A 27,649-nucleotide genomic window follows, 5' to 3' on the forward strand; every position below is an offset into this window, starting at 1 on the left:
ATTTATTTGATTGGGTACACAATCAAGTGACACCGGCCTGATCAAGTGACATTTATGTCTTATCTGGCCCTCGTGACAAATGAGTTCGACACCCCTGATTTAAATTATATCAGTAAAACTGTGGAGACTGTGCCCTCCTATTAACAGTTGCATACCCACCATGGTGACAGAAAATCATAGGAACAGAGAGGTCTCCTGCTAATGGTGTCCAGATTAACAAAGACTGCATGTGACAGTGTGTGAATACTACCATGGGCTGAGTTCTCTTTGCTGTGGATATACTTGTTCTGTGGTTTTTGCTCACTTTCTTGAGTGATCAGTTGCACTGTTTAGGTTTTGAATATTCTGCCACTATTTTGATTCTCCTGCAATGTGACTCACTTTCATGAGAGATCTGTCTGTGGGTTTCAGTTTTCCTGTGCTATGGCTTCTGATGCTGTTGCCTCAGAAGAGAGCCTGAGCAAATAATTGCATGAGCAAACAGCTGGATAAAGATGTGTTTTTTATTATCTTTCCCCAACTTCTTTGCAGTAGTTAGCAGGAAATGCAAACAACTTGAAGCGGGTTGTGCTGTTCAGATGACAGGCTCTTAGAATGTATCACTTACCGAGAAGTGAAGTTATCTTATTCAGCCAGTCATCAAGTAAGTAGGACTCAACAACTTTACCTACTTTTAAAAAGCAAGTCTTTTTATTGATATATTTCTAGTAAAGTATGTGTAAATGCAGATTATCAAGTCTTTAACACTTCTATAAAAACTCTTGTCAAAGTACAATGTATGTATTTACAATGTATGAAGTAAAAGCAAGCAAGTCTTACATACTATTCAGTTTCAAAATCCAACTTCTAAAATATAACAGTCAAATTATTCTGATTCAGTTCAAAGTATCTAATTCATAAAGTCTAGAGTAATGTATTTAAGCCATACATATCAGTCAGCCTTTTCTTGAGAGCCTTTGGAAGGGTCTGATTCTCTGGGCTTACTGTGGCTGTATTTATACTGTTTCAGACTCATTAAGAGTGTTGATTTTACCATCAGGAGGGATATCTTCCTCTCTACTTTCAGATAACATGAGCAGTGCAATAATGTCTTAGTTGCAGCTGTTCAGGTTATTAGCTTCTCCCCATGACCAAATATGGGCTTCCTTTCCTTTCAGTCTATTTTGCTTAAAGTATAAACAATCATTTCTGAGCTCCATGATCACTCCATATACTCAATTTTTATACCATTCTCATCTTCAGTACAATACGCATTAAATGAGACTATTTAGAAATCTACAATACAATATATAACTATATAAATCATAAAACACAACTATTGCTCACATTGTAACATGTAACTATCTGGTCAGTAGGAAACATAGCCTTCAGCAAGGTTATAGAAAGCAAGAAGCTTACTGCACTTATAGCCTTGAGGTCTTTGAGTAGACCTTTGAGTACATTTCTCAAGGTTTGAGGATAGCAGGGCTTTTCTGCTCTTGAGATATGAGCAGCTGGCAGCTGGCAGCTGAATCAGGAAGGGTAATTTCAGATACACCTTTCTGGCAGATAGTGAAGAATGACCCTGTTCTTCTCCCTTCAAGGACAAGACCAGGGTAAGTTAGTTAGCTCTTGAAAGAATTCAGACCTTGAGAGAATTCAGTCAGCCTGTTCTAAGGACATTTGCATTTTGCAAACTGCTGCCAGGCTTTTCATTACACAAACCTCTGCAGTTTGTGGTTCAGTTTGTATGTTGTGTTCAAGCTCTACATGGAATTAATTCTGCACATGTACACAAAATACCATAATTATGTCAGAGACCGTGACAAACTGATAGAGAACAATTACTGTACCTGCTTTGCATAATTAGCCATTTTTATATTATGCAAATTACATTACCCTGATTTGGGGATCTTAAATATGGTAACCGTAGTCTGATCTAAAGAACAATCTGATCAGGAAAGGCTAAGTGTGTTGGTCGCTTTCCCGGATTCGCCGAAAGGTTGGTCGCTTTCCCGGACTGAGGCAAAGCACCGCCGCTTGGCCTTGACGGGTACGGGGTTCGAGGACGACCCCGCTCGTCGGGACGCTCTGATGGATGAGGAGCGGAGACAGTGGCAGGAGGAGCGCCAGGCGATGGTGGAGCGCATAGATGCCATGCAGCTTGTGATGGAGGAGATGGCCGCTGCCATGGACGCGCTGAAGGTACAGCCCCCGCCGGGTAACCCTCCGGATGGGACACCGGCGGCTCCCCCTGCGCCTCCTCCCAGCACCCCGGCCCGCCGGAACTTGAAAATCACGTATGATGGGTCGGGGGACCAGTTGACCTTTTTCATGGTCCAAGTGGACATTTTCATGCGGGAGCAGGGCAGGACCTTTACCTCCGAGGAGTCCCAGGTCCAGTATGTGGCCTCCCTCCTGCAAGGCGAAGCGGCCGCGTGGATGGTGTTACAGTACGAGCTCCGCTCCCCTGTGCTACGGAGTTTGGATGACTTTATGATCGCACTCCGTAACCGGTTCGAGGACCCGAACCTGGGGGAGCGGGCCAAAGCCGCTCTGATGCAACTACGCCAAGGGGCCAAGTCAGTGGCGCAGTATGCGAGCGAGTTCCAGTCTCTGTCGAGTCGGATTCTGGACTGGAGTGAGGCTACCCGGGTGCAGTTGTTCAGGGAGGGCCTAAACCCGGACCTGCAGCATTGGGCCTTTATGCAAGGCAACCCCCCTGACGTTGAGGGTTGGGTGCGCCACGCTGCCGACATCGAAAATCGGAAGCAGCTCCTGAACCTGTCCAAGCAACGTTCCGGCCGCGACTTCAAACCGAGAGGAGACAAGGCAGGTGGGATCCGGGACCCTCGCACCCCAGCCGGCAGCGGCCCCACGCCAGCGGAGCGCCGCAAGCACTTCGAGGCAGGAGTGTGCCTGGTCTGTGGAGGAAAGGGTCACTTCGCCTCCCAATGCCCATCCCGCTCCGGACGCCCGGCTTCCATTCGCCCCGTCCCGAGCGAACCAGAGAAAGCCCCCGCAGAGGGTCAGCCGCGACGCCGAAGCAACGCTCCAGGACGTCGGAGCACCCCCTCGGCACTGCACGCGCACGCCCTGGATGAGATCGCCAGTTCGACCGGTCCATCGGGATCCCGGATCACCAGTGCAACCTCTGACTCCGCCGAGTCACGGATTACAAATACCACGTCCCCCTCGTCCAGCGAGGAGGAAGAGTGGGATGTGCCGGCAAAAAACGCCGTCGGTCTGCTGTAAGGGGGGCTCCTCAGCAGACCGCACCGACCCTCGTGCAAGGAGCTCCACCGATGGTAAGCGCCCAGGAAGATAATGTTTATATTCGGGTTCACCTCTCACTACCCACGGGGGGCCCAGTTTTAGAATTCCCCGCGCTCGTGGACTCGGGGTGCGCCCGCACATTGATTAGCGAGGAGGCGGCCCGGAAATTGCAGGTCCGCCGCAAGCGCCTCCCGGGTCCCCTTCGCTTCTCCCAGATGGACGGGAGTGACTTTAAAAAGGGGCCTGTCACTCCCCGGACTATCGCGATAGACATGACTGTAGGGGAGCATTGGGAACGGCTGTACTTTACCATCGCTCCCATAGTTGCCCCTGTAGTACTGGGAATGAACTGGCTACGGGGCCACAACCCTTCTATTGATTGGGTCAAGCGGACCCTTACCTTCCCTGAGGATCCCTGCGCCATGCATGACAGGGACCGCATGTCCGGGACCCCGGCAGCCGCCCTAGTGGGTTCCCCAGGACCCGTTTCCAATACCCCCAACCTACCCTCGGAATACTCCCAATATTCGGATGTGTTTGATGTGCGGGAGTGTGACGAATTGCCACCACACCGGGAGACCGACTGTGCGATTGAAATAGTTGGGAACGGCAAGTTGTCCAAGGGAAAGGTGTACCCCATGAGCCCCAGTGAAAAGACAGTGTTGCGGGACTATTTGGACACTAACTTGGCGAGGGGCTTCATCCGCCCCTCCAAAGCTCCGTACTCCGCCCCCGCCTTTTTTGTCAAAAAGAAAACGGGAGACTTGAGACTGTGTATTGACTTTCGGAGGCTCAACGCTGTCACGCAGTCTAACGCTTACCCCCTCCCTCTCATTCCAGACCTACTAGCACAATTGAAGGAGGGCCGGATTTTCACCAAACTGGATTTAGTGGAAGCCTACCACCGCATTCGCATAAAAGAGGGGGACGAACCAAAAACGGCCTTTTCGAGCTGTTTTGGCATGTTTGAGTATTTAGTCATGCCGTTCGGACTTTCTGGGGCTCCGAGTGTGTTCATGCAGTTAATCAACGAAGTGTTACATGATTTGTTGTTTCGGGGGGTGGTGGTATTTCTGGATGATATACTCATTTATTCTGAAACCATGGAAGAGCATGTCCGGCTGGTGCGGGAGGTCCTCCAGCGGTTACGGGACCACAAGTTATATGCCAAAGTGTCTAAGTGTGAATTCCACCAGCCTTCCATTACCTTTCTAGGCTATGTAATCTCTCACCAGGGGTTGGAAATGGATCCCGGAAAGGTTCAGGCGGTGCGTGATTGGGAACCCCCTACTACACGCAAACAACTGCAGCAGTTCCTGGGGTTCGCCAACTTTTACCGCAATTTCATTCCCAACTTTGCGCAAGTGGCTCTTCCTCTCACTTCCCTTCTACGCACTAAGGGAAAAGGTGCCAATGCCGCCTTGCCTTCGGCCCGACTGCAGTGGTCCCCTCCCTGCCAACAGGCTTTTGAGGACTTGAAGCTACTCTTCTCGTCCGAACCGGTCCTGGCCCACCCGGACTGCACCAAACCGTTTGTGGTCCAGGTGGACGCCTCCGATGTAGCTATGGGAGGGGCCCTCCTGCAGCGGGACGAAAATGGCGCTTTAAAGCCATGCGCCTATTTCTCCAAGAAGTTTACCCAGTCCGAAATCAACTGGGCCATCTGGGAGAAAGAAGCCGCGGCAGTTAAGCACGCCCTCACTGTGTGGAGGCATTTTCTGGAGGGGGCAGAATTCCCGTTTGAAGTGTGTACCGATCACAAAAATCTGGAGGCTCTCAAAGGAGCTAGAAAACTCAACGCCAAGCAAATACGTTGGGCCCAATTCTTTGCCAAATTCCGGTTCACCCTCAAACATGTACCCGGCAAGGAAAACGCCCTAGCCGATGCCCTGTCCCGACTGCCCCAGTACCGCAACGATTTTGACCGTCCTGTGGACTCTTTGTTCACTCCTGAGCAAAGGGGAGAGATCCCGGGTTTGGCAGTCTCCACCCGGTCTCAAACCCGCCACCCCAGTGGTCTCTCGCTCAAGGGAATCCCGGAGGCTTTCCAGCAGCGCCTCCGGGAAGCGTCCTTACAGGAAGCAGAGCAGCAGACGCTCCCTTCCGGTATGGAGCAGCGAGAGTCCTGGTGGGTGCAGGAAGGGAAACTCTATGTCCCAGCCTCTCTTCGCAGGGAGGTTTTGGGACTGGTCCACGGGGCCAAGCTGGCCGGTCACTTTGGGTTTGTCAAGACATTGCATTTGGTACGGCGGCAGTTCTGGTGGCCGGGCATTAGAGGGGATGTAGAATTGTACGTTCGCAGTTGTCCCACATGCGCCACCGCCAAAAACAGGGGGGGAAAAACCCCAGGGCTTCTGAAACCTCTGGAGATCCCCACCCGGCCATGGGAGGTGATCGCCATGGATTTCATCACCGATCTACCCCCCAGCAGGGGCAAGACCGTACTGTGGGTTGTTACGGACCTCTTTTCCAAGCAGGTCCACTTTGTCCCCTGCGCTGGGCTCCCGTCAGCGCAGGGGTTGGCCAAGATGTTCGTCGCCCATGTCCTACGGCTTCACTCGATACCTAGGAAGGTCCTCTCCGACAGAGGGGCCCAGTTCGTTGCCAAATTCTGGCGAGCCTTCCTGAAGCTTATGGGGGTGGGGGAACAGGGTCTCTCGTCTGCCTACCACCCGCAAACTGATGGCCAAACCGAACGGGTGAATGCCGTGGTCGAGTGCTATCTCCGATGCTATGTTAATTACCATCAGGATGACTGGGTGGACCTGTTACCCTTCGCTGAATACGCATACAACAATGCCCCCCACTCCTCCACGGGGTTTAGTCCGTTCCGTGTAGTATACGGAACCGATTTCGGCCCTTTCGGTGCCGCCCCCGTCTCCCCCGAACTCGAGGCAGTGCCTGAGATGCAGGAATGGGTGCAGGCGGTCAGTTCCACTTGGCCCTGGCTACAGAAGAACCTTGAACGGGCCAAGCGGAAATACAAAGAACAGGCTGACAGACACCGGTCACAGGGATGGGAACTCCGGGTGGGGGAACAGGTTTATCTTTCCACGAAGAATCTGCGTTCCCTCCGACCCTGTAAAAAACTCAGCGACCGCTATGTGGGCCCCTTCCCCATTACTCGGGTGATTAACGAGGTAACTGCGGAGCTGGATCTTCCCAAAACCCTTCGCGGGGTACACCCCGTTTTTCACATCAGTCTGCTCAAGCCGTTCGTCTCCGCTCCCCAGTTCCACCCCCCTTCTAAACCAGAAGTGCCCACTGTTGTGGGTGGGGATACCCACATGGAAGTGTCCAAGGTCTTGGATTCCAAGTGGAAAAGGGGAAAGCTGTTCTACTTTGTTCGGTGGAAACATCTAGGCCCCGCGCACGATGAATGGGTTGCAGCCCCCCACATGGCCGCCCCCCGGCTCGTTCACGAATTCCATTGCGCTTATCCCGAGAAGCCTCGACCTCCCGAACTCGCGGGAGGGGGGCCTTAAGGGGGGCAGAATGTGAGGGCCATCTGGTTTTGGCTCCTATCTGTTTCTATCTCTCCCTCTTTGAACTCGTACAAGCAGTTCGCACCTCTGTGTATCTTCCTGAGTCCCCCGCCTCGTCCTTCTTGCCCAGGTGCCACCTCTCCTCCCCTGCTGTGCCTTCTGCCTTCACTCCCTCGGGCTGACTCCGGCCTTGAAATGCAGATAGCCCTCACTGTCTCTCTAGGACTGTTTGATGTTTTATGCTGCACCGGTTTGCCTTGTAACCTCCCATGTCTCCCATGCGTGTGAACCTTCATGCCCTGTAGTAGATAAATACTGTAACCCCGATAAGGTAGTCACTCGCAACTTTCAATCCATGAGCCTGTCTTCTCTATTTGAAGCCTTCAATAAATCTTTTGTTTCTGCATCCAAGTCTGAGCAATTGATTTGGCGAAGTTTGCCCAACTAGCTGGGGACTCTCACACTAAGATGCAATTGCAAAATCATTATAATCGCCTGGCATCAATTCTTCATGAATTGCAGCAGAGATGTCAAAAGTTTCAGATGCAGGGATGAAAAGAGCACGGCAAAGTCATAAAGGTTACATGAAAACAGTGAAAAGGTTGGGTGGAGGCTTGGACACAGCAAATGAAAGGATGAGATATAGATTAAAGGTTTGGCTGCAGATTAAATTTGGAGATTTGCCTCTCTTAGACAGGAGAGGTACAGGATGACAAAAAATGGATTGCCAGGCCTCAATTTGGACTTGAAAGGCCTATGTGAATTATTTACTTATTTTATTGCTTTAGTATTTCATGAAGAATTAGACTTTTAATTTATTGGCAAAAGTTCTGTGAGCTATCACGGTTTCAGACAGAATAATAGCACCATTTCTTATTGAGCTGTCCTTGGGTTCATGTCATATATACTAGAAATGCTGATACTTTCTTTTTCTTGTGGGAGTTTGTTTTCCGCTGAATAAATATTAAAGGAGAATGTAAATAGTATATCTTGCAAGACACACTAGCACTCTACACTGGATTTTAAAGAGGCATCATCAGTGGAATTAATAAATGTACTAAATTCAAGTAATCTGGTTGGCTTGGGCTATAAATCACTTTTTACCTTCACAGAATTCATACTTTTGCTAATTAGCAGAAATCCTACATTTTACCCATTATTCAACTGAAGTGTTTTAAAAGTAAGAATCTCATTAGGGAATCACACATGCCAACAAGAAGAAAGAACATTTGGAAACCAAAATTTGATTCAAGCATAACATACATGCTGACATAAGGCCATTTTGGTTTGCCTTTTTTTAAAGAGATACTGGATAAGATATATCCAAAGAACAATGGTATTTGTAATAGTATGGGTTTTGAAATACATTCCTGAATTTTAACCAAGCCATAATTATTAATAACAAGATAGTTATCCCCTGAATATCAATGGACAATATTTAAAGCTTACACAATTTTGAACAAGAACTGATGTGTTAAAAAAACAACCTCATATCCCCAACTGATTGCTTATGAATGATATAGTTTCTCAATACCCATGTAATTTTAACCAGGTTCACGTGACCCACGCACTTCATTTGGGTCACCAGCACTTTCACCAGGTATGTAACCCCATGGTATTATTAAACCCTGGGCCAATATTCAGAGGAGAATTTTGTCCAAGATAAAAGTCTTGGCACATGAGATACAGTCCACAAGCCCTACAATGCATAGCTATTTATTTCACCTCTTGATAAATTACTATGTAAGGAAATATTTCATCATCATGAGCATCCATACCTGTGGGCACAGAAAAGAGATTTTTGCAGTGTGGCTTGCTCTTCCTAGTTCAGAAGGACAAAATTGAACTGATACTTCGGTAGTGGGACAAGTCCAAATAGAGACTGGGGAGGTTACGATTGAAGCGAGGATATGGATAGCCGCAATTTCTTATTGGCTTAAAATAGCACTCTGTCCTAAAGGACTCGTTAATCTGATCCTGTACGACACCTTTACCTCTCCCTGGTTGAGGAGTCTGAAGAAAAAATTAGGCTTCTATGGTCTCTCTCAAGAACTACTTTTATCTATGGAGTATTTTCAGGCCAGGGTCTTGATAAGGCAAAGAATACGAGACGTAGAAAGACAGCATGATCTGAATAGACTTAAAAATGTCTGTTACAATCAAAATACCCTTACTAATGTGACCCCGATGCCATATCTTGTTCATCTGGAAAATCCTGATTATAGGAGGGCCTTCACCTTGTTACGCTGCAATGCTCTCCCCTCAGCTATAATGGAAGGTAGATACAAGAAGATCCCCTATGGTGAACGTCTATGCCCTTGTTCTGATGGGAGCATAGAGACCCTTGAACATGCCATTTATGACTGTAAAATTTATAATAAAATAAGAGAAGACATTTCCCTTGTAATAGCTGACCACTCAGGGAGAACTAGAGCGACTCGCCTTTCTAACTTGCTCTCAGTTAAAGACTCTGAGCTAACTTTTAAAATGGCCAAATTTGGATGGCGAATCATGAAGGCTAGACGAGCATGGGTTGAACCCAACGAATGAGTTTTAACTGTGTTCGAGTTACGCTTATGTTTTTAATAGTTCCCCTACGAATGTTTGATTATATATTTATTGATGTATTGATGTATATACCTACTGTTTTATTATGTAAAAGTTTTTATTGTTGGTCTGGGACCGTATTAAACATTTCGTTTCGTTTCATTTGGGTCACCAGCACTTTCACCAGGTATGTAACCCCATGGTATTATTAAACCCTGGGCCAATATTCAGAGGAGAATTTTGTCCAAGATAAAAGTCTTGGCACATGAGATACAGTCCACAAGCCCTACAATGCATAGCTATTTATTTCACCTCTTGATAAATTACTATGTAAGGAAATATTTCATCATCATTGAGCATCCATACCTGTGGGCACAGAAAAGAGATTTTTGCAGTGTGGCTTGCTCTTCCTAGTTCAGAAGGACAAAATTGAACTGGTACTTCGGTAGTGGAACAAGGAGCTACAATCAACTGCAAATAAATTGGGGGGGGGGGGAACAAAAGAACAAAACAAAAATCAATACTTTTTTTAGAGCCAGTTCCTTTCTTTTACATCATATCGACACTGTTGATGTTTACATGATCAATGTGTGCCCCTGTGCGCCTTCTCTGCTCTCAGCAGGCAGGATTTGCTAAGGCTGATAAAGTATGCTGCAGTAAACTGTACTTAGCGACAGTCCCAGCACGCTTGCTCCCCAGAAACTAAAAACACTGTGTTACTAGCCAAAATGAAGGAAGTGGAGGTTGTCTGAAAGAACGGATGGAAGGAATAGAACTTATAGCCCATTCCTGAGCTGTCAGGGCCTGGGAACAGTGGGGAGGAGGTGCTGCGGCAGAGGCCCGTTTCTTGGGCTTTGAAACATTGAAAACAGAGAGACTGCGCCTGCTAAAAAACAGGCGTGGCAACGCTGTTCGTCACGGTGGTGTACCCGGGGTGAAAGGGGACAGGAGGCTGCCTACAGGCAGCCCCGCCCCCAGAACACCCCGGGAATGCCCCCCAGGATGCCGGGACACCCCCTGGAACACTGGCATGGGTCTTTGCACCAGTGGGATGCCGGTGGAAGGCCCAGCCGGCATCCGGACCTTTCCGCTGGCATCCAGGCTGCTCTGCACGGTGTAAGTGGGATGGCCCAACCCTAACCTTAACCCTCTGAAGCATCTTTCTGCCCAATCTAGCATGCAGAGTAGATTAAGCCAAGACATCTCCTCTCCTCCCTTCCTGGGAAAACCTCCCAACCATCTTCACACATCTGAAAATCTATACTAAAGTATTTACCAGCAATTAATCAGGCAAACTCAGGTTCCATGTTGCCATTACCTCATGCCCTTTCATACTTTAATAGCCACTGGATAAGTAATTAAACCTTTTGTCCCTGGCAAAGTCCATTGTTTTTGCCAGTTACCTCATGCAGCCTCAGGGCTCATTTTTCCTATAAGTTGTGGCCTTTTCACCATTTAAATGTGTGCATGTTTTTCTTGGATCCGAGACATCCACCCCTTACTTGTGCATACGGCCCTTTAATGTAGAGAAATGCTGGCCGTTTCTCTGCCTCTCAGTGCTGCTATAATTTGGACACTGTATTTCTTCTGGATTGGTAACGATCACCCTCAGTCCCTCATATCTTTGTGTCCACCCCCACTTCCCTTTTATTTCTTAGGCTCCTGTGTGCATCGGGTGTGTGATTTTGTTGCTGTGTGAGTGTGTGCTTAAAACTATTTTCAATAAAACCATAAAACTTAGAAATAACACCTCGTTATTTAACAGTTTTCCAAGGAGGCTTATCTCTGTAAAAACGGGTTAAAAGATCCTGTACCCCTCCCTCTCTCTAAGCTTAGTCTCCAGAACACTAATTCCCCCGTCTGCCTACTGGAGTAACACCTCCTTGACTCTCCATGTTTGTGGCCAGATTAACCATTAAATTAATAAGGATATGGCTTCAGACTCTTGTTTTTAATGCCCTCCTGGGACGCCAGCGTAGGGATTTGTGCCGAGAGAATGCCAGCGGAAGGCCCCACCAGTGCCTGATCCCCGCGCTGCGGCTGGGCATCCTGGGGCCGGTGGGGATGCCCTCCACAGCAGCATAAGTGCCCGTTATCCCAGCACAATGGGCACTTATGCTGCCGCAGGGTTACGTCACCTCTTAAACCGACTCGGGCCTCCCCCTTCAGGAAAGCACAGAAAGTTCTCCAATTAATGGGTCTGAGTAAAATTGATTAATCTATAACAGACAACATTATTGTAACTTAAAAAGAAATATAACATACACACCAATTTTAATACTAAAAATCTATAATATGCATTACGTAAAATACAACTGTGTTAAGACAAAAGATCTAGATTTTCTGTTTTAATAAAGAATTAGTAGAGAAATTCTACTAATTCTTTAATAGCAGGAAAACAAATCCCATTCGTTTCCTGAGTTCACCTCTCTAGCTTTATTCTACTCCCCAGCACACATTTAAAAATTTCTTTTTGCTGCCACCAGTAGGCTGCAAATTAGAGGTGTGCTTGCCCAGAATTCTGCAAACCAGACACTCTGAGTGCAGTCCTGAAGGGGAGCAGGTTGCAGCAGAGACAAAAAATTCCGTGATAAGATGGCACCTATGCCAACGCAGGGTCACGCTGGCTCCAAAGGAGCTTCACCCCCCCTTCAGGAATGGGCTGCCCATTTTTGTCTTTTAAAAGACTTGTTTTCATGTTAAAGATCACACACACACCCCTCTCTCTCAACTACTATGTATACAGGGAAAGCTTTGGAAATCTCACTAATAGTGATTCCTACTCAGGCAAGCATTTCCTGCCTTCTCTTTGCATCTTGATAAGTGTGATCCAACCAAGCTTTTTAGTGGGTGCGTAACACCAGCTGCATAACACAAATTTAGAAAAATGTTTGTACTATAGATGAGATGGATAGCTATCTGCAGACAATCATCTAGTAGCACCTCCACACTACAAATCTGTTAATTTAAGGTGAGCACAAATTCATTCAAGAAGACGATGAATTCCCAGTCTATGAGTGGCACTATCACATATTTCTCTAGCTGGGCCTGCAGTTTATTGACTTAATCCAGCCCATTATACTTTCAGACACTGACTTCAGGATGCCCACTGTAACATCTGACTGTGAAGAAAGGGTCCAGGAGACTCAGTAGCACTCTGCCTGTATAGTTTCCAGCAATCTAATTTACTAGGGCAACCAAACTATCTTAAAACTGGATCTTAAGCCACAGTGAAATGGGTCTAGATTTTATCCCAAAAGTTACACCAGTATCAGCCACTGAAGCACCTTGCTTCCAAACAGATATTCTGCATTCTGCAACTATTCAAACCATCTGGGTCCAAGGAGGGCTACTTGAAGAGAAGCTCTACATCCGCCTCCTTCAAGGGCTGCTGAAGCAGCTTAGTTCCATTGTGTAGGTCTAGTTCTGTACAATGCTCAACAAATTTTCAGGGGATGGGGATAGAGCTGTAATCATATTACCAGAAGTATTTGCTAGGCCTGCTGTTCTGGGGCTAGCATAGCCAGGGAGGTAAGAGGATTGTGTTCCTTGCCTATCATCCTTGCTCAAAGAGCTTCAAAGGTAGGCTAGTAAGATTTTTAAAAGAGAAACTGAGGTAGAATATTACTTGGCTCTTTGTTGTCATCCTGCAAAAACGAGGTCAAGCCAGGTCTACGTGCACTGGTGGGAAATCTATGAACAGCATTTGCAGTATTCCCCCTCCCTTCAAAGCAATCACTCATGCAAGGTCCCAAGTGTGACTGGGAACATGACACAAGGAGGAAGAGTATTATTAGAACAAAAACTGCTGGGAGCTCTCCCAAAACTCCCAGTGTCAAGTACAGTTGCATTTAAGGTAGTGCCTAATCAGACACTAACTATCTCACTGTGTGGAGGTGAGGAGGGAGGGGACAACAAAACCATGCCAAGGTGTTTTTAAAACGGTATTCTCTTATGGTGAATTAAGACTCTTAATTTAAAATCTCCCAAAGAAAATATTCAGGGGTGGAAATGAAAAAAAAGTATAGTGAAGACAGTACCAGATTAGAATAAAGGAGGCTGAAGTTGGTGTGTGTGTGTGTGTGTGTGTGTGTGTGTGTGTATGTATGTGTATTGGCAAGAAAATTTTAACAATAAAGAAATTACAAGAAAAATACAAAAGAAAAAAGATTTTAAACAAAATTAAAACAAGTTAACAAAAAACAAAAATAATAATATATTATTGAAAGTGAAAGTCCCCTTTCCTCCCTCATGTGATGTGCCCACCCACCCCTCCCCCGTGTACAAAGGCCTTATTCCAGTCTCTTTTTAAACTCTTCTACATCATTTCCATGTAGAAGAGTTTAAAAGAGACTGCAGAAGGCACAGAATTGTTCCAGTTCCCTATTCAAATCTTCTTTGCAATACAGGTTTTTGGTGGGGGGGACCCAAAAAGAAGCCAGTGGTGCCAGAATCAGTGTCTGGACCAGGCACCACTGTATGTCTTCGTGGCAGGGGACAGTCTCTGGAGTGTGGGGATGTGTAATGTGGGTTGGTCCAAAGATTGTTTTGGGGTGCAGCTGGGCCCCAGTGACTGTAGTGCATTTGTCCTGGGGGCACCCCACTTGCAAGCAGCAGGCACAAGAACCAGACTTTGGACCAGGACCCAGCATGCGCCTTCTGGGAGGGCACAGTCCCCTGAATGTGGGGGTGTATGATATGCGGTGGTCCAATCCTTATTTTGGGATGCAGAGCTTTTAAATTGTCCTTAATATCATTCAGGAATTAGGAAATGTGAATACGGAACTGGGAATAGGGAACGAACTGGGAACTGGGAACCAACTTCAGCCTCCTTGAAAATAATTATTTTTATTTTTCCCTTAAAAAATCCTATTACTTTGACACAAACACACACATCTATAATAAATGCTAAAAGGGTGGGTGTCATGAGATTTCAATTATTATCTAAGATCCTCGACACTTTGAAGGTTTCCTTGAAGCGAAAGGTGGCAGCTGGCTGATTACTGGAAATGTTCAATGGCACTTCAAGAAAGAGGCAGAAGAGGTAATGTTTGAAATTCACATGCCCAGTGTTAAAGACTAACTCATTTGGGACTGAACTCTTTTACAAAGTAAATTTAGGTAATTTATTTTTAATGTGCCTTTACAGATAATGTGCCATGAATTGTGGTGGCATTTAAGCATCTGGTAATGAATTAGAAAAGCTGAAAGCAGGAAGAGTATATTAAATTTCCTGGACAGTTTGCATGCAGGCCACAGGAGTCAAAATTCATTATCATTAAGTGTAATAAATTTCTCAGCTAATAATCTGACTGTAATATGTACAGACCTGTTAGAGCTGTTCCAAAAATCTCTCTAAAGCAAGCTAATAATATAATAAATCAAGATCATGGTGCTTCAAACACAAATGCTAAAATAAACACAAAATTCTAATCTTAGTTTAACTACTTAATAGGCTTGTGCACAAAAAAACTTCGGTAAATTTCGGGTTCGGGTTTATTAGACCCAAATTTTTACCAGTAAATATGGGAATTTGGCTTATTTTTTAGAAACCTGAAAAAATTCGGGCATTTGCGCCTATGGAGATTTTTTGTGGAGCCCCCAAATTTGCATTAAATGGTGGGAAAGTTTGCCAGGCTCCTCCATAGAGAAACACAGCAAAGTTTGCAATAGAGAATCTGACCACTGCTACGTCACTATTTCTTCTCTATGGAGGATGGGCCGACCCCTTCCAGACCCCATCAAACTAGATCTCCAGACCCAATCTTCACCAAACATGGGGGTTCAGACAAGGAGAGCCTCTTGCAGCCACGCTGCAAATTTAGGGTCTGTATCTCCAAAAATACCCCCCACAGGAGCTTCAAAAAATCCCCATAGACGTTCTCACATTCACACAAGTTCTACCTATGCCACCCCCAGGAAGTCTATATAAGGGCCGCGGGTTTGGGTTCCCGACAGCCCCCCGTTATCGAGTTTCCGCGCCCGCTCCCGTCCCACCTGAGCTCTCCCAACGACCAGCTGTTGGGCGGGGCGCCTCCGCGCTCTGTTTCCCAGCTACAGCTGGGTCGGGCTGTCCCCGCGCAGCTGTAGCCGCAGTGCTGGTTTTGTTGGTCCCTCCTTGTCAGTGTCGGGGCCTGGAGAGAGAGAGCATCTGTTGGATGCTGTCTCGCTGCCTTCGGGCTTCCCCCTACCCCCCTCAGCCTGTACTGCCCCCTTCCCCAAGGTAAGAGCGTCGGCAGGGAGTCCTGGGCGGGCGGTGGGGAGGCCCGTGCCGGGACACCAGAATCAGGCAGCAGGAGCAAAAGCCAAGGTTTGCTGCCACCAGACTTTCTCTCAGTGAGCAATGGCCAGGTCTGGGACAAACCAGCTTGAGTTGTATTGTATATAGTCTTTGGCCAAGCACAGTAAATTCTGAATGGCATTCCAGCTTCTGTGATTGGCCAAAGAACGCTGTTCTCCCAGATCTGGCCACCTACTGGCCACTAGGAATTCAAGTCCCTCCTCCCTCCCCCTCCTTAGGGTGTCCTAGTCTCAAGGTAGCTGCCCCAGAAGAAAGGAGACCTCTCTCCTTGCAACAAAGGAAATAGCCAAACCCGAATAAGCCAAATATATTTTCATCTTATTCGAGAATCGCCCTTTCGGCTCGGCTTTCCCTCTGCCTTTTTTAAAACCAGTAAACCAGGAAGCTGAAATAAGCCAAAATGGTGATTTTCGGCTTATTTTTGGCTTGGGTTTACCGAATTGCACAAGCCTACTACTTAATATTTCGCAATCATGCAACTTCAAGCTGAGTAAATAAGACAGAGTATTCATCTACTTTATTCAATATTATTAATCCAAAGTATATTAAACACCACATTATAAAATAAGCAATATTATAAAATATTATAAAATAAGCAATATTATAAAATAAGCAATATTTTATAAGCTGCTTTCTGTTACTAATCATTTCACAAATCAGTATTTGTATAAATTGCTAAGCTTTATAATCTTGATTCATTATATTATTTACTATAGATAGATTTTGGGAGAATTCTAACAGGTCCATCTATATTCTGGTTCGATCATTAGCCTAGTGATGGATTAGAGTTCATGATAATGAATTTTGACTTCTATAGATTACAGTCAGACTGTCCAGGATGTTAAAAAATTATCTGCCCACTTTCAGCTTTTGCAGTTCATTATTGGATTTTTATATGTTGTCATTATTTATGGTAAAATATTGTGGGAACAAACATTCTAGAATAAATCACCTATATTACATTTTCAAACCTAATTGTACTTTAAGAAGCTGATGGACTTCAAAACAGTATTCTTATCTTCTACACAGGTTGAATCTCATTGCTATGGCAACAAGAGACCCAAGCTAGAACTTCAATGCATCACATTTTGAATGACAAACAGATAAGATCTTTGGTGATAAACTCCATTGTAAAGTCATGATTGGAATTTTCTTTATTCAGGATTTCTCCTGTACTGTTATTATTAGGCTAATTCACAGTGGGTAGCCGTGTTAGTCTGTCTGCAGTAGTAGAAAAGAGCAAGAGTCCAGTAGCACCTTAAAGACTAACAAAAATATTTTCTGGCAGAGTATGAGCTTTCGTGAGCCACAGCTCACTCTGAGCTGTGGCCCACGAAAGCTCATACCCTGCCAGAAAATATTTTTGTTAGTCTTTAAGGTGCTACTGGACTCTTGCTCTTTTCTGTTATTATTAGGGGCTATCTACGCTAGGGGATACCTTTAAAATAACCTTAAACAAACGTTTTATGATTATGCTTGGTTTCCAAAAGGGAAGACAATAAATGGACAGCATTTGCAGGAAAGTGTTGAGGACTATAGCAGAAACAATAGATAATAGGGCAGATAGCTAAAGATCTTCTGTGCCAAGATTCATTCAGAATGAGTGCAGAAATCCATTCTATCTAGTATTATTATGTATGGACGTCTTGCAGAACCAATACCTACTGTACCTACCATTTGAAGCTCAAGAGGAGCATGCAAAGCCATGGGGACTTAAAAGAAGCTGATGGGACTGGTTATACCAACATGCCATGGCCACAATGATTCAGTATGACCAAGTGATTTCCAACTCTTTCTCAATTGTCTCGGGCAGCGCAATCCTGAGGACAGGGAGGGATTTACCATGTACAGCTCCCTATCAGTGTCTTTCCCACAAATCAAAGAATAGCTGTGGAGACTACCAGTTTACAGCAGGAACAGCCTGCATACAGGATTTGATGGGGAAGGGGCACATTATGCTCACCTATCAGAAATACTTCTGTAGTGCATTAATTAAGGAAAAGCTACACCCATGCTCATCCTAGGAACAGGATGCAGATGTCATTGCTACTGCGTACTTTAGCTCTTGACTTTTTCCTGTGCCCCACAATCATACCCAGTAGTGGATTGTACCAATTCTGGTCATGGTAAAACTGCAATTTTGTCCTAAAATGTGGCTGAGCAGTAGCAATCTGTCAAGGAAACATTCCCTTTAACAGCCTTTCTGATTATATCTTTGTCTTCTCTATTTATTCCAATACAGCATTCCCCAGTTACACAATCCTGCTTTTTCAGATTAAAAGTTTTTGAACTTCATGCTTTGTTTTCTCATTAATGCTGTATGTTTCCTTTTCTTTTTTTCCTCATTTTTATGCTGTTCTCAGGCTTCTGCCATGACTATTAAAAACAACTCCCTACTGCATGCTTTACCAACATCTGATTACTAAATTCTGTCTGGACTGCCCGTAACTGCTTCTGTGGCTTCATGAATCACTTTGTCGTCTGTTATAGTCTCTCTTCAACTGTACTGATTATACTATTTTCTTGCCTTTAATACCTGACCCCACTGAGACCGACATTATCCTCAGCTCATATAACCTTTTGCATAACATCACATAAATCTGTACTATGTAATAAACTGCAATTTTCTGTAATACATAGAATTCCAGCAGCATTTAAATTTCTACAGGTCGCTATCTCATATGAATATAAAATTATTTCACTGTAGAACTTACAAGGTTTCGGGAGTCTATCTCTAAGGAATAATGGGCTGAATTGTTGTTCACAACTTTCAATTCCAGACTTTCATAGGTAGGATTAACCAAAGGAATGTATTGACGGACCCACCTGTAACAAAGCAAAAATTCAGACTAAATCAATAAAAAGCACTACCTTGATTTTGGTATTACTTAATACTCAACTGACGTTTCTGTATTTGAAAAGTAAGAGGATTTGAGGATACCCTTTCACTATGGTTTTTCAATTGATATCATGTCTTTTCCATAGTTAATGTCTGAAATCTTTAAACTTGAGTTATTAGAGACTAGACAAAGCATGCACTCTTACCACAGAGCTGCACCCAACCTCTGGCCTGTTCCGCATAAATGGTTTACGTTTCATGCAGTCAAAAGCTACGTTTTATTTTTTCATTTCAACATGCTTTTTCCTCCGTTTGGTGTTGGAAACGGTTTCCCATCATTTTTCCTTCATTGTTTTCCCGAGCACTTTTACCGGTATGTTTTTTTTCTGTTTCCAAGCAAGCTGTCCTCCAGCATGCGAACCTCTTGAAATGGTCTTTATATCTCCGCCCCACCAAACATCCTTCCCTTGTTCACACCCACTGTTTTGCTCATCTCCCCTCCCTTCCCCTTTCTCCACCCATTTTCCTCCCTACATTAAAAAAATGATGAGATTAACAATCTAACACTGGATCAGATGGACCACGAAGCAAGAAAAAAACAAACCTTTCTGTATTCCCCTGGGCTATAAGTCTGCTACCCTGAGCTTCTCCTTTACATGCTGGAAAAACCAGCAAGTTCTGAAAGTTGCCTGGTAAAACACTTCAAGCAAAACAGAAAATTCCCCCCCTCAATTTTTTTTAGTGAGATTATCAATCTAACACTGGATCGAATTTATGCATACATGCAAGAATAACTCCCCACCCCCTTCTTCATTGTGGATTCTGGATTGTGCTTTGGTTTGAGGAATCAGAGTTGGTGCGTTTCAGGAAGAAGCACGGGGCAAAGTGCTGTTGCTGAGCTTGTTGGTTTAAGTGGAGAGTTTTGCAAATTCCTGGACAGAGAGGGAGAGTTGCAAATCGATCTTGGGTGAAATTGACAAAGAAATTCTTAGATTTGCAAATGAGATAGGGGCGGGGAGCTCTAGTCAATTTCACCTTTCCAAAGACTGTGGGGAGAGCTGCAAGTCAATTTCAATAATTCTTAGATTTGCAGGCGCGCTGGGAGCAGAAGACTCTGGTCACTTTCAACTCTCCAAAGAGCTCTGCACTCCAGCTCAGTTTAGGGCAACCAATTTTGAGTGCAAATTTTCCACATGTATATAATGGCAGATGAGACCCATGTGTTTTCCCGTCTAATGCTAGTGTGCATCAGCGCTAGAGTGCATGTGCAAAACACCCAAAAAAGGGGGGAAGTGGGGGGAGCGTCCAATGCAATCATCCACGACATCTGGTGATACCTCTACCAGAAAACATAGCTTTTGGGGGAAATGTGCAGACAGGATAAAACTAATGTAGAAGCAAACAGGAAAACAGAAAACAACGTTGCAAAAGGAGGTGTGCGGACAAAAATTGTGGAATGCGATTCCAACCTCACAGATCGACCACATGGAAAATCTGGGGTAAGCGTTGCATGTGGAAAAGGCCTCTGTCTGTATTTTTTTTAAATAAATATTTTTATTGATTTTTAATATTAAGTGGGAATACAGGAAAAGAAAAAAGGGTAAGGGAAAACATTATCAAAAAATACATATTTTTACCCCCTTGACAAGGTTCAAATTGTCATCATTTGTTAACATGATATATTTAATCGTCAGCTTCACTTTCATAACATTTATAAGATTTTATTGTTGCTTTTTGGTTTTGAAATATTCATAGAAGGCGTGCCATTTGTCTTTATTTGATCTTTGAGTGTCTGTTTGTAATAGTTCTGTTAAGTGTGCCATTGTTATAAATTCATACGCTTTGTCAATCCAGATTTCGATTTTTGGTATTTTGTCTGTTTTCCACAGTGATGCTAAGACTATTCTTGCCACTGTTATTAAATATTTTAATATGATCTGTTGATCTTTATTGCATTCATCTGGTGTTTTACAGGCCTCTGTCTGTATTGAGGTATGTCCATATCAATTTTTAGATACTTGTAACAGATATTAAATAAAGTTCATACAACAACTTTAAAATACTATAATATCAGTGGCCACAGTTTTGTTATTCTTGAACTGAAGCCTGAGATTTATTATCAATTTAGATCTCTTTTCAAGACTAAACATAGTATAGATCATTTTATCTATGCAACAGTTACAGAGCTGTTAAGCAGAAATATTTGATGGCAGGAGCTGTTAAACAGAAATATCTGATGGCAGGAAAAAGGTTATGTACATATATTTTCCCTTCTACAGCTATAGCCCATAAATGCTGCAAAGTTTGCCCTCAGTAAAATTGGACAAAAATTAATGATAACTGTATTTCCCTTCAATGCAAATAACTGCCAAGAGAAACTTGTAATTAAGTAATTCCTCCAATAGCATTTGATTTACTGCCACAAAACTGTAATTCCTCTTTTTTTAAAATAATTTTTATTGATTTTTATAATAAATCCAAAAAAAGAAAAAATATACATAATAATAAAAGATAATAATAACAAAAAAAACCCCAAAAATAATACAAACATATATAGAGCATACAATTCTGTTATTACATTATACATATAAAGATATATATTGTTTATATTGTTATACATATATTGTTATACATATGTTGTTATACATATAAAAATATATATTACGCCCTACTTCAAAAACCCACCACCCACCACAGTGCCCATCACCCATGGACTTCCGATGGGGTGTAGTGACTAATAGAAAAAATCACATTATTATACATTAATTAAAATCACATTGTACTATAATTCGTTAACTATATTTTTAAAATCCGTTTTTGCCGATTTATCCCAATATGCAGCGGCCTTTGACCACATAATTTTGAATTCCTCCATGTCTTTACCATGTAAAGATGCTGTAATTTTGGCCATCCGCATATACAACCATAATTTTTCTCTCCATTCTCTAATTGAAGGTTTATTCGTTTGCTTCCACTTTTTTGCAATTATAATTCTAGCTGCTGCAAAACTATATTGGCATATGACTCTATCACCTTTATCCAATTCTCTATTTGGAATACCCAATAAACAAAAAGCGGGATCTCGCTTAATTTTTACTTTAATCAGATTATTAGTTTCATTCATAACTGATTGCCAAAATCTCCTAATTTTTTTACAAAACCACCAACTATGCATAAACGTTCCTATATCAGTACCACATTTCCAGCAAAACGCTTTATCATCTTTTTTCATTTTACTTAATAAAACCGGGGTTATATGCCATCTATAAAACATTTTATATAGATTTTCTCTTATTTCATTCGAAATAGTAAACCTAAATTCATTTTTCCAAAGCTTTTCCCAAATTTCCAAATCAATATTATATCCTAGATCTCTCGTCCATTTCAACATGACTGGTTTAATCCTTTCTTGTTCTAAGTTCAATTCTATAAGTACTTTATTAATCCTACCAATCAATCCTTTATTACCTTTTAATAATACTATCTCAAAGTTGGACTTAGTATGATTAAATCCCAATCTATTATCTTTGATAAAAACATCATTTAATTTATAATACATAAACCAGTCTTTTAGTTGAAGTTCTTCACATGTTTTCAATATCCATATCCCATCTCTATAATCTATCAATTCTCTATAAATATCACAGTCCAAATTTAGATGTGCACCTCTTCGCATAAAAGCTTCTATAGGATTTATCCAACCGGGAGTTTTACTTTCTAAAGCATCTTTATATTTATTCCATACTTGTAATAAGTTTTTCCTGATAATATGAGAGTTAAATTCCTTATTCACTTTCTGCTTCTCATACCATAAATAAGCATGCCACCCGAATCGCAGTTTATATCCTTCTAATTCTAATAACTTTGGATTCTCCAAGAGAATCCAGTCTTTAATCCAGGTGAAACACGCCGCTTGGTAATACATTTTTAAATCCGGTAATCCCAATCCTCCCGTCTCCCTTAATTCTATTAAATTATTATATGCAATCCTATGTCTCTCTTTACCCCAAAGAAATCTCAAAATATCTTTTTTCCATTCATCAAATATCTGTACCCCTGTCACTATTGGTAAATTTTGAAACAAAAAAAGCATTTTGGGCAATAACATCATTTTAATTACTGATATTCTTCCCCAAAATGATAAAGGAACTTTTTCCCAACTTATCAAATCTTTTTTTATTTGTTGCCATTGTTTCACATAATTGTCCTGGAATAAATTAAGATTATTATTCGATAACCATATACCTAAATATTTAACTTTATGTTCAATATTGAGTCCCGACTTTTTGATCAATGTTTGTTGCTGTGAAAGAGTCATATTTTTAACCAAAATTTTAGTTTTTGCCTTATTAATTTTAAAACCTGAAATCTTTCCATAAACCTCCAATATTTTATTCCATCTGTCAAACTGTTCAATCGGGTCAATCAAAAAACATACTAAATCATCCGCATAAGCTTTAAGTTTATAATGATTTCTCCCTATTCTTACCCCTACTACATCATTAGATTTTCTAAGGTTATTCAATAAAACCTCTAATACTAAAATAAAAAGTAAAGGGGAAAGAGGACAGCCCTGTCTCGTTCCCCTTTGAATTTCAATCTTTGGTGATAAAGACCCATTCACAATCAAATTAGCTGTTTGATGTGTATATATACTTTTTATGGCAGTTTTAAAACTATCACCAAAACCCACATATTCTAATACCTTAATCATAAACTGCCAATTAACATTATCGAAGGCTTTTTCGGCATCCAAAAATATAAAAGCTATTGGTGTTGTATCTTGTTCCGCATATTCTAAAAGATCTATTACCACCCTAACATTTTGACTAATCAGTCTTCCTGGTAAAAATCCAGCTTGATCATCATGTATTAATTGATTCAGTACTCCTTTTAGTCTAGTAGCTAAAATTGCTACAAATAATTTGTAATCAATATTTAACAATGAAATCGGTCTATAATTTTTAACTTCCAATATATCAGAATTCACCTTTGGTATTAAGGCTATATTTGCTTGCTTCCAGGTCTGAGGGATAATACCTTTTGTCATCCCTAAATTCATAACTTCCAAAAGATAGGGGATTAATTGCTCTCTAAATGTTTTATAATAATATGCTGTAAAACCATCTGGTCCAGGAGATTTATTCATTTTACTTTTTTTTATTGCCTGCTCCAATTCATCCTTGGTTATTGGAGAATCTAAAAGTTCTTTATTTTCTTGTGTTATTTTTCGCCAATCCCATTTAGCAAGATAAACTTCCATTTCTACCTCTGAAACTAACTTTTTTTTATATAGATCTGTATAAAATTTCACAAATATATCTACTATCTCCTCTTTAGTTCTTGTTATCTTGCCCTCCCTTCTAATTTGAATTATTGGTGTTTTTTTTATCTTTCTGTTTAATTTGCCAAGCTAACATTTTACCTGGTTTATTAGCATGTTCAAAAAATCTTTGTTTAGTATACATAACTGTGAGAGTTCCCAACTCCCTGGGCTAACTTCGCAAAATCACTGCTCAGGCTTGATAGCAGAAACAATAGATTTATTGAAGGCTTCAGACAGATGAGACAGACACGGATTCAAAGTTGCAAGTGAATTGGCATAGCCGGGTTACAAAATATATCTATTCCAGGGCACTGGGGTTCACACTGATGTTATGGGAAGTTACAAGATAGATTGGTGCAATACAAAACATCAAACGGGTCCCAGCAAGGCTGCTAGGGCTATCAGATCTTCAAGGCCGGACTCGGCCTGAGGGAGTGCTCACAGGAAGCGCGGCAGGGGAGGGCACCTGGGAAAGACAGCAGAGGTGCCGGGTTGCGGGGAGGTGTGAACTGCTTTTACGAGTTCAAAGAGATAGGCAAGGAACAAAGTGGGGAAGGGAAACAAAGAATACCAGACCCTCACAATAACTTTTCGTTCAATTTCTTCAGCAAGTTTTTTTACTCCCATTACAAGCCCAACCTGGCATGTTCCAACCTGAAAACATCCTTTGGGAGTATATGCGTTTCCTGTAAGCAAATAATATTAGCATTAGATTTTCGTAAATGATGAAATATTTTCCTCCTTTTGTTGGGAGAGTTCAATCCATTAACATTCCAAGATAAAACCTGTAACATATCAAATTTTCAATTAAATTCCATATATTTCCACGGTAAATACATACTTGACTCCTACTACTGCAACCCCCCCTGCCCCCCATATCTATTCAATCTTCAGTCTTCAGGATCCTCATTTGGAGAGTCCTCTGATGAAACTACTGGCAAATCTCCACCACCAGAAGCTTCAGATGCCTTTTCTTCTTCTGTGGATTCTCTAGTTGGAACTTGTTTAGCTGACTTGAGAGGTTTAACCAGTTCTGCATCATATCTTCTTAAAAACTGGTCTGCCTTATCCACTTCCGTGAACTTGAACCTTTTCGCCTTAAAGATGAAAGAGACACCCTGCGGGTATTCCCATCTGTATTGGATTCCACTGAGTCTTAAACGCTGGGCAATCTCCATAAAATCCTTCCTCTTCCTCAGCAATCTTGCAGGTATTTCTTTCATCAGCCTCAGTGACTCATCTCCAACTTTCAATGGTGTTTTGTAGTGAGTGTTAAGTATTAAGTCTCTGTGACTTCTAGAAAACAGTTGAAGCAGGCAGTCCCTCGGTACTTTATTCCTGGTTGCATATGCTGAATTTATTCTGTAGGCTGTCACAATCATCCCTGCAATCACCTCTTCAGATTCTTGCAAAAAATCTGCCAAGAGAACCATCAGATATCTACGCAGGTCCCGGTCCTCAATTTTCTCTCGCAATCCACGAATACGTAGGGAAGATTCTTTTATCTTGAGCTCCATCATTGCCATCTGATCATTTTGGGTCTCTTGTCTGTCAGCTACAGATGTTATTGACATCTCCAGGGTATCCACCTTCTTCTTAGTTTCTTTAGTTTCCTGTGAATTTTTTTTAAGCTTGGTTTCTACCCTGTCTTGCCTGACAGCCAAAGATGAGATTGTATCCTGCAAGGCAGCTATTGCAGCTGAATTCTGAGCTATAGTAGCTGTGTTCTGAGATAGCTCCTGTTTCATTTCTGTGACATCCTGATGAGTCTTAGTTAGCAGTTCAAAAACAGAAGTCAAAGTCACTTCAGGTTTAGTTTTTAAAGGCATCTTGGCAGCAATAGATGTTGTTGCTATTAGAGAGGTTGTCTGTTTAGTTGTCTGAGTTATTTGAGTCACAGAGGACCGTCTAACAGGAGGCTGTACCACCAACTTTGTGTCTTTTAAAATGTCCTTAGTGTGTTTCTCTTTCTCACCCATTGGTGAGCCAAAAAAGACTGGAGACTGAAGTTACAAGTCCATTATAATCCAAGGAAAAGTAGGGGTGGGCAGAAAGTTTCTTTTATTTCATTTCATTCAGATCAAACCACTTTGGAGAAAACAATCACTGTGACCACTAAAAAGTTTCTATGCCATGTCACTTGATTATCCTCCAATTCCTTTCTCTTAGTTCAATGCTCTTTAGTTTTAAAAGAAACTTTTTTTTTTGAGTGCGTCACTCAACTGGCAAAAAGCCAAAAAACACAGCGACAAAGCGTAACTGAATTATAGATAATTCAGAATTGTCCTTCAACACAAAAAAACTGCCACACACCCCAAATTAGTGATTTTTAAAAATCAAGAAGAAAAACTTTATTAATAATCCAAAAAACAAAAAGTCAGGTCCCACCTCGCTCTCTCCTGCCGTCTTCTTTAAGATGGCGCCGGCTCTTCGGTGGAATCCGCCAGAGCGACCGCCGCCGATTTCTCGGCGGCTATCGCTCCCATGGCAGATCCGCCCCGGCACCCAGGACTGCATCCCCTCTTGCCCCGAGGGGTGCCGCTTGCAAGCTCTTCCCGGGGCTGATTATGCGCCCCGTAGCAGCGGACGGCAGGAGCGCGGCTTCGCGCTTGCAACGGGGGGGGGGTCGCCCGACCCGGAAGTACAAAACTAATTCCTCTTGATCATCTTGTAACCTTGAGCACTCAATCAGATGACCTTGTATATATCCCATTTTAAAACAGGCTCTCCATCCCTTTCTTACTTCCTCGTTCTTGTCCAATTTCATTTTGGACAGCCTTTGCATTTATTCTTAAACCATCATGATTATTATTTAGGTTTAAATATAAATTATGTCTTTAAGAAAACCGCTCATGAGTTATGAAACTGAAGGCATATTTTATAAGCCTGAGCTACACCAGAAATCTGTACCTGTTTCTTGGTTTCTACTACTCTTGAAAATGTGAGGACAAAAAGTAATACTTCAAAAATGTTCTCTGAGAAGAGATTCCCAGATTTCACAATGTTGATTGTATTTTTATTAGGTTATGATTTCCATAATATGATTAATGTAAAAAGTAATATGGAGATGTTATCACAAGGACACAATGAGTAAATGCAATATAAGCAGGGCGGAAAGGCTAATTAAGGAACCAATATCTCTCTGTGGCCCTGCATTGTACTGGAGCTTGGAGCATCTTCACAGCTAGAGCGCTCTTCTGAAATACAGTATTTCCAAGACAAGAGAGAAGGAGGAAACAATGAGCATCTTTTCTTCATCCATGTATAATAAAGGGATAGTTGAGGGTATGCAAAAAGGAAAGCACACAGATTATATAATTTCTGCTCTTCAGTCTTACAACTGAAAAGCCCATAAAATGTTGAAAGTCACAACATCCTAGCAATATTTATCATACGAACAGGACTTATCTCAGGGCTAAAGTTCCTGACAGCATTATCAAAACACTAGTGATTCTTTGTCCTTGTAGAGGAATGATGAAAAGTACATGACACACATTTCCCCAATCTATATTCCTTCCGCTGGTTTCTTTTATATAAACAAGGTTTCATAAACCCCAGATGACGGGCAACCTTCATTCATGTCAGTAAAGTGTTCAATGACATGCCAACTAGACCCATTAAAAGGAATAGAGATTAAGCATCAGGAAGTCTGCCACAGTGTCCTTCATTAATACCTAAAACAAATTGCTTGCTTTACCGTCTGAAACGTCTACCCCTCATATGTCAATGCCAAGAGTCTGTTTATTAAGGAATCAGTCCTGATCAATGTACTGCTTTAAATTGACATAATGGAAAGTCAACCCTACCCCCTGTTCAAAGTTATCTGGCAAGACTATCATGCTCATCCAACAAACCAACCCAGCTAGGGCAATGATCTCAATGGATGCAGCCAGCCA

The 27,649-nt window shown here is 42.5% G+C and overlaps 1 protein-coding gene across 1 annotated transcript in view; it reads right to left on the minus strand.

Annotated features, from left to right (window-relative positions):
• The window catches only part of CFAP47 (cilia and flagella associated protein 47), a 380,184-nt gene that overhangs the window by 73,206 nt on the left and 279,329 nt on the right, over nucleotides 1–27,649 (minus strand). The window contains exons 63-64 of the mRNA XM_056861810.1: nucleotides 18,303–18,414; nucleotides 9,654–9,758 (exon numbers count right to left, since the gene is read on the minus strand). Coding sequence (XP_056717788.1) covers nucleotides 9,654–9,758; nucleotides 18,303–18,414 — 217 coding nt within the window. The remainder of the gene's footprint in view (nucleotides 1–9,653; nucleotides 9,759–18,302; nucleotides 18,415–27,649) is intronic.

This window comes from Euleptes europaea, chromosome 16, assembly GCF_029931775.1.
Source record: "Euleptes europaea isolate rEulEur1 chromosome 16, rEulEur1.hap1, whole genome shotgun sequence".
Lineage (NCBI taxonomy): Eukaryota > Metazoa > Chordata > Lepidosauria > Squamata > Sphaerodactylidae > Euleptes > Euleptes europaea.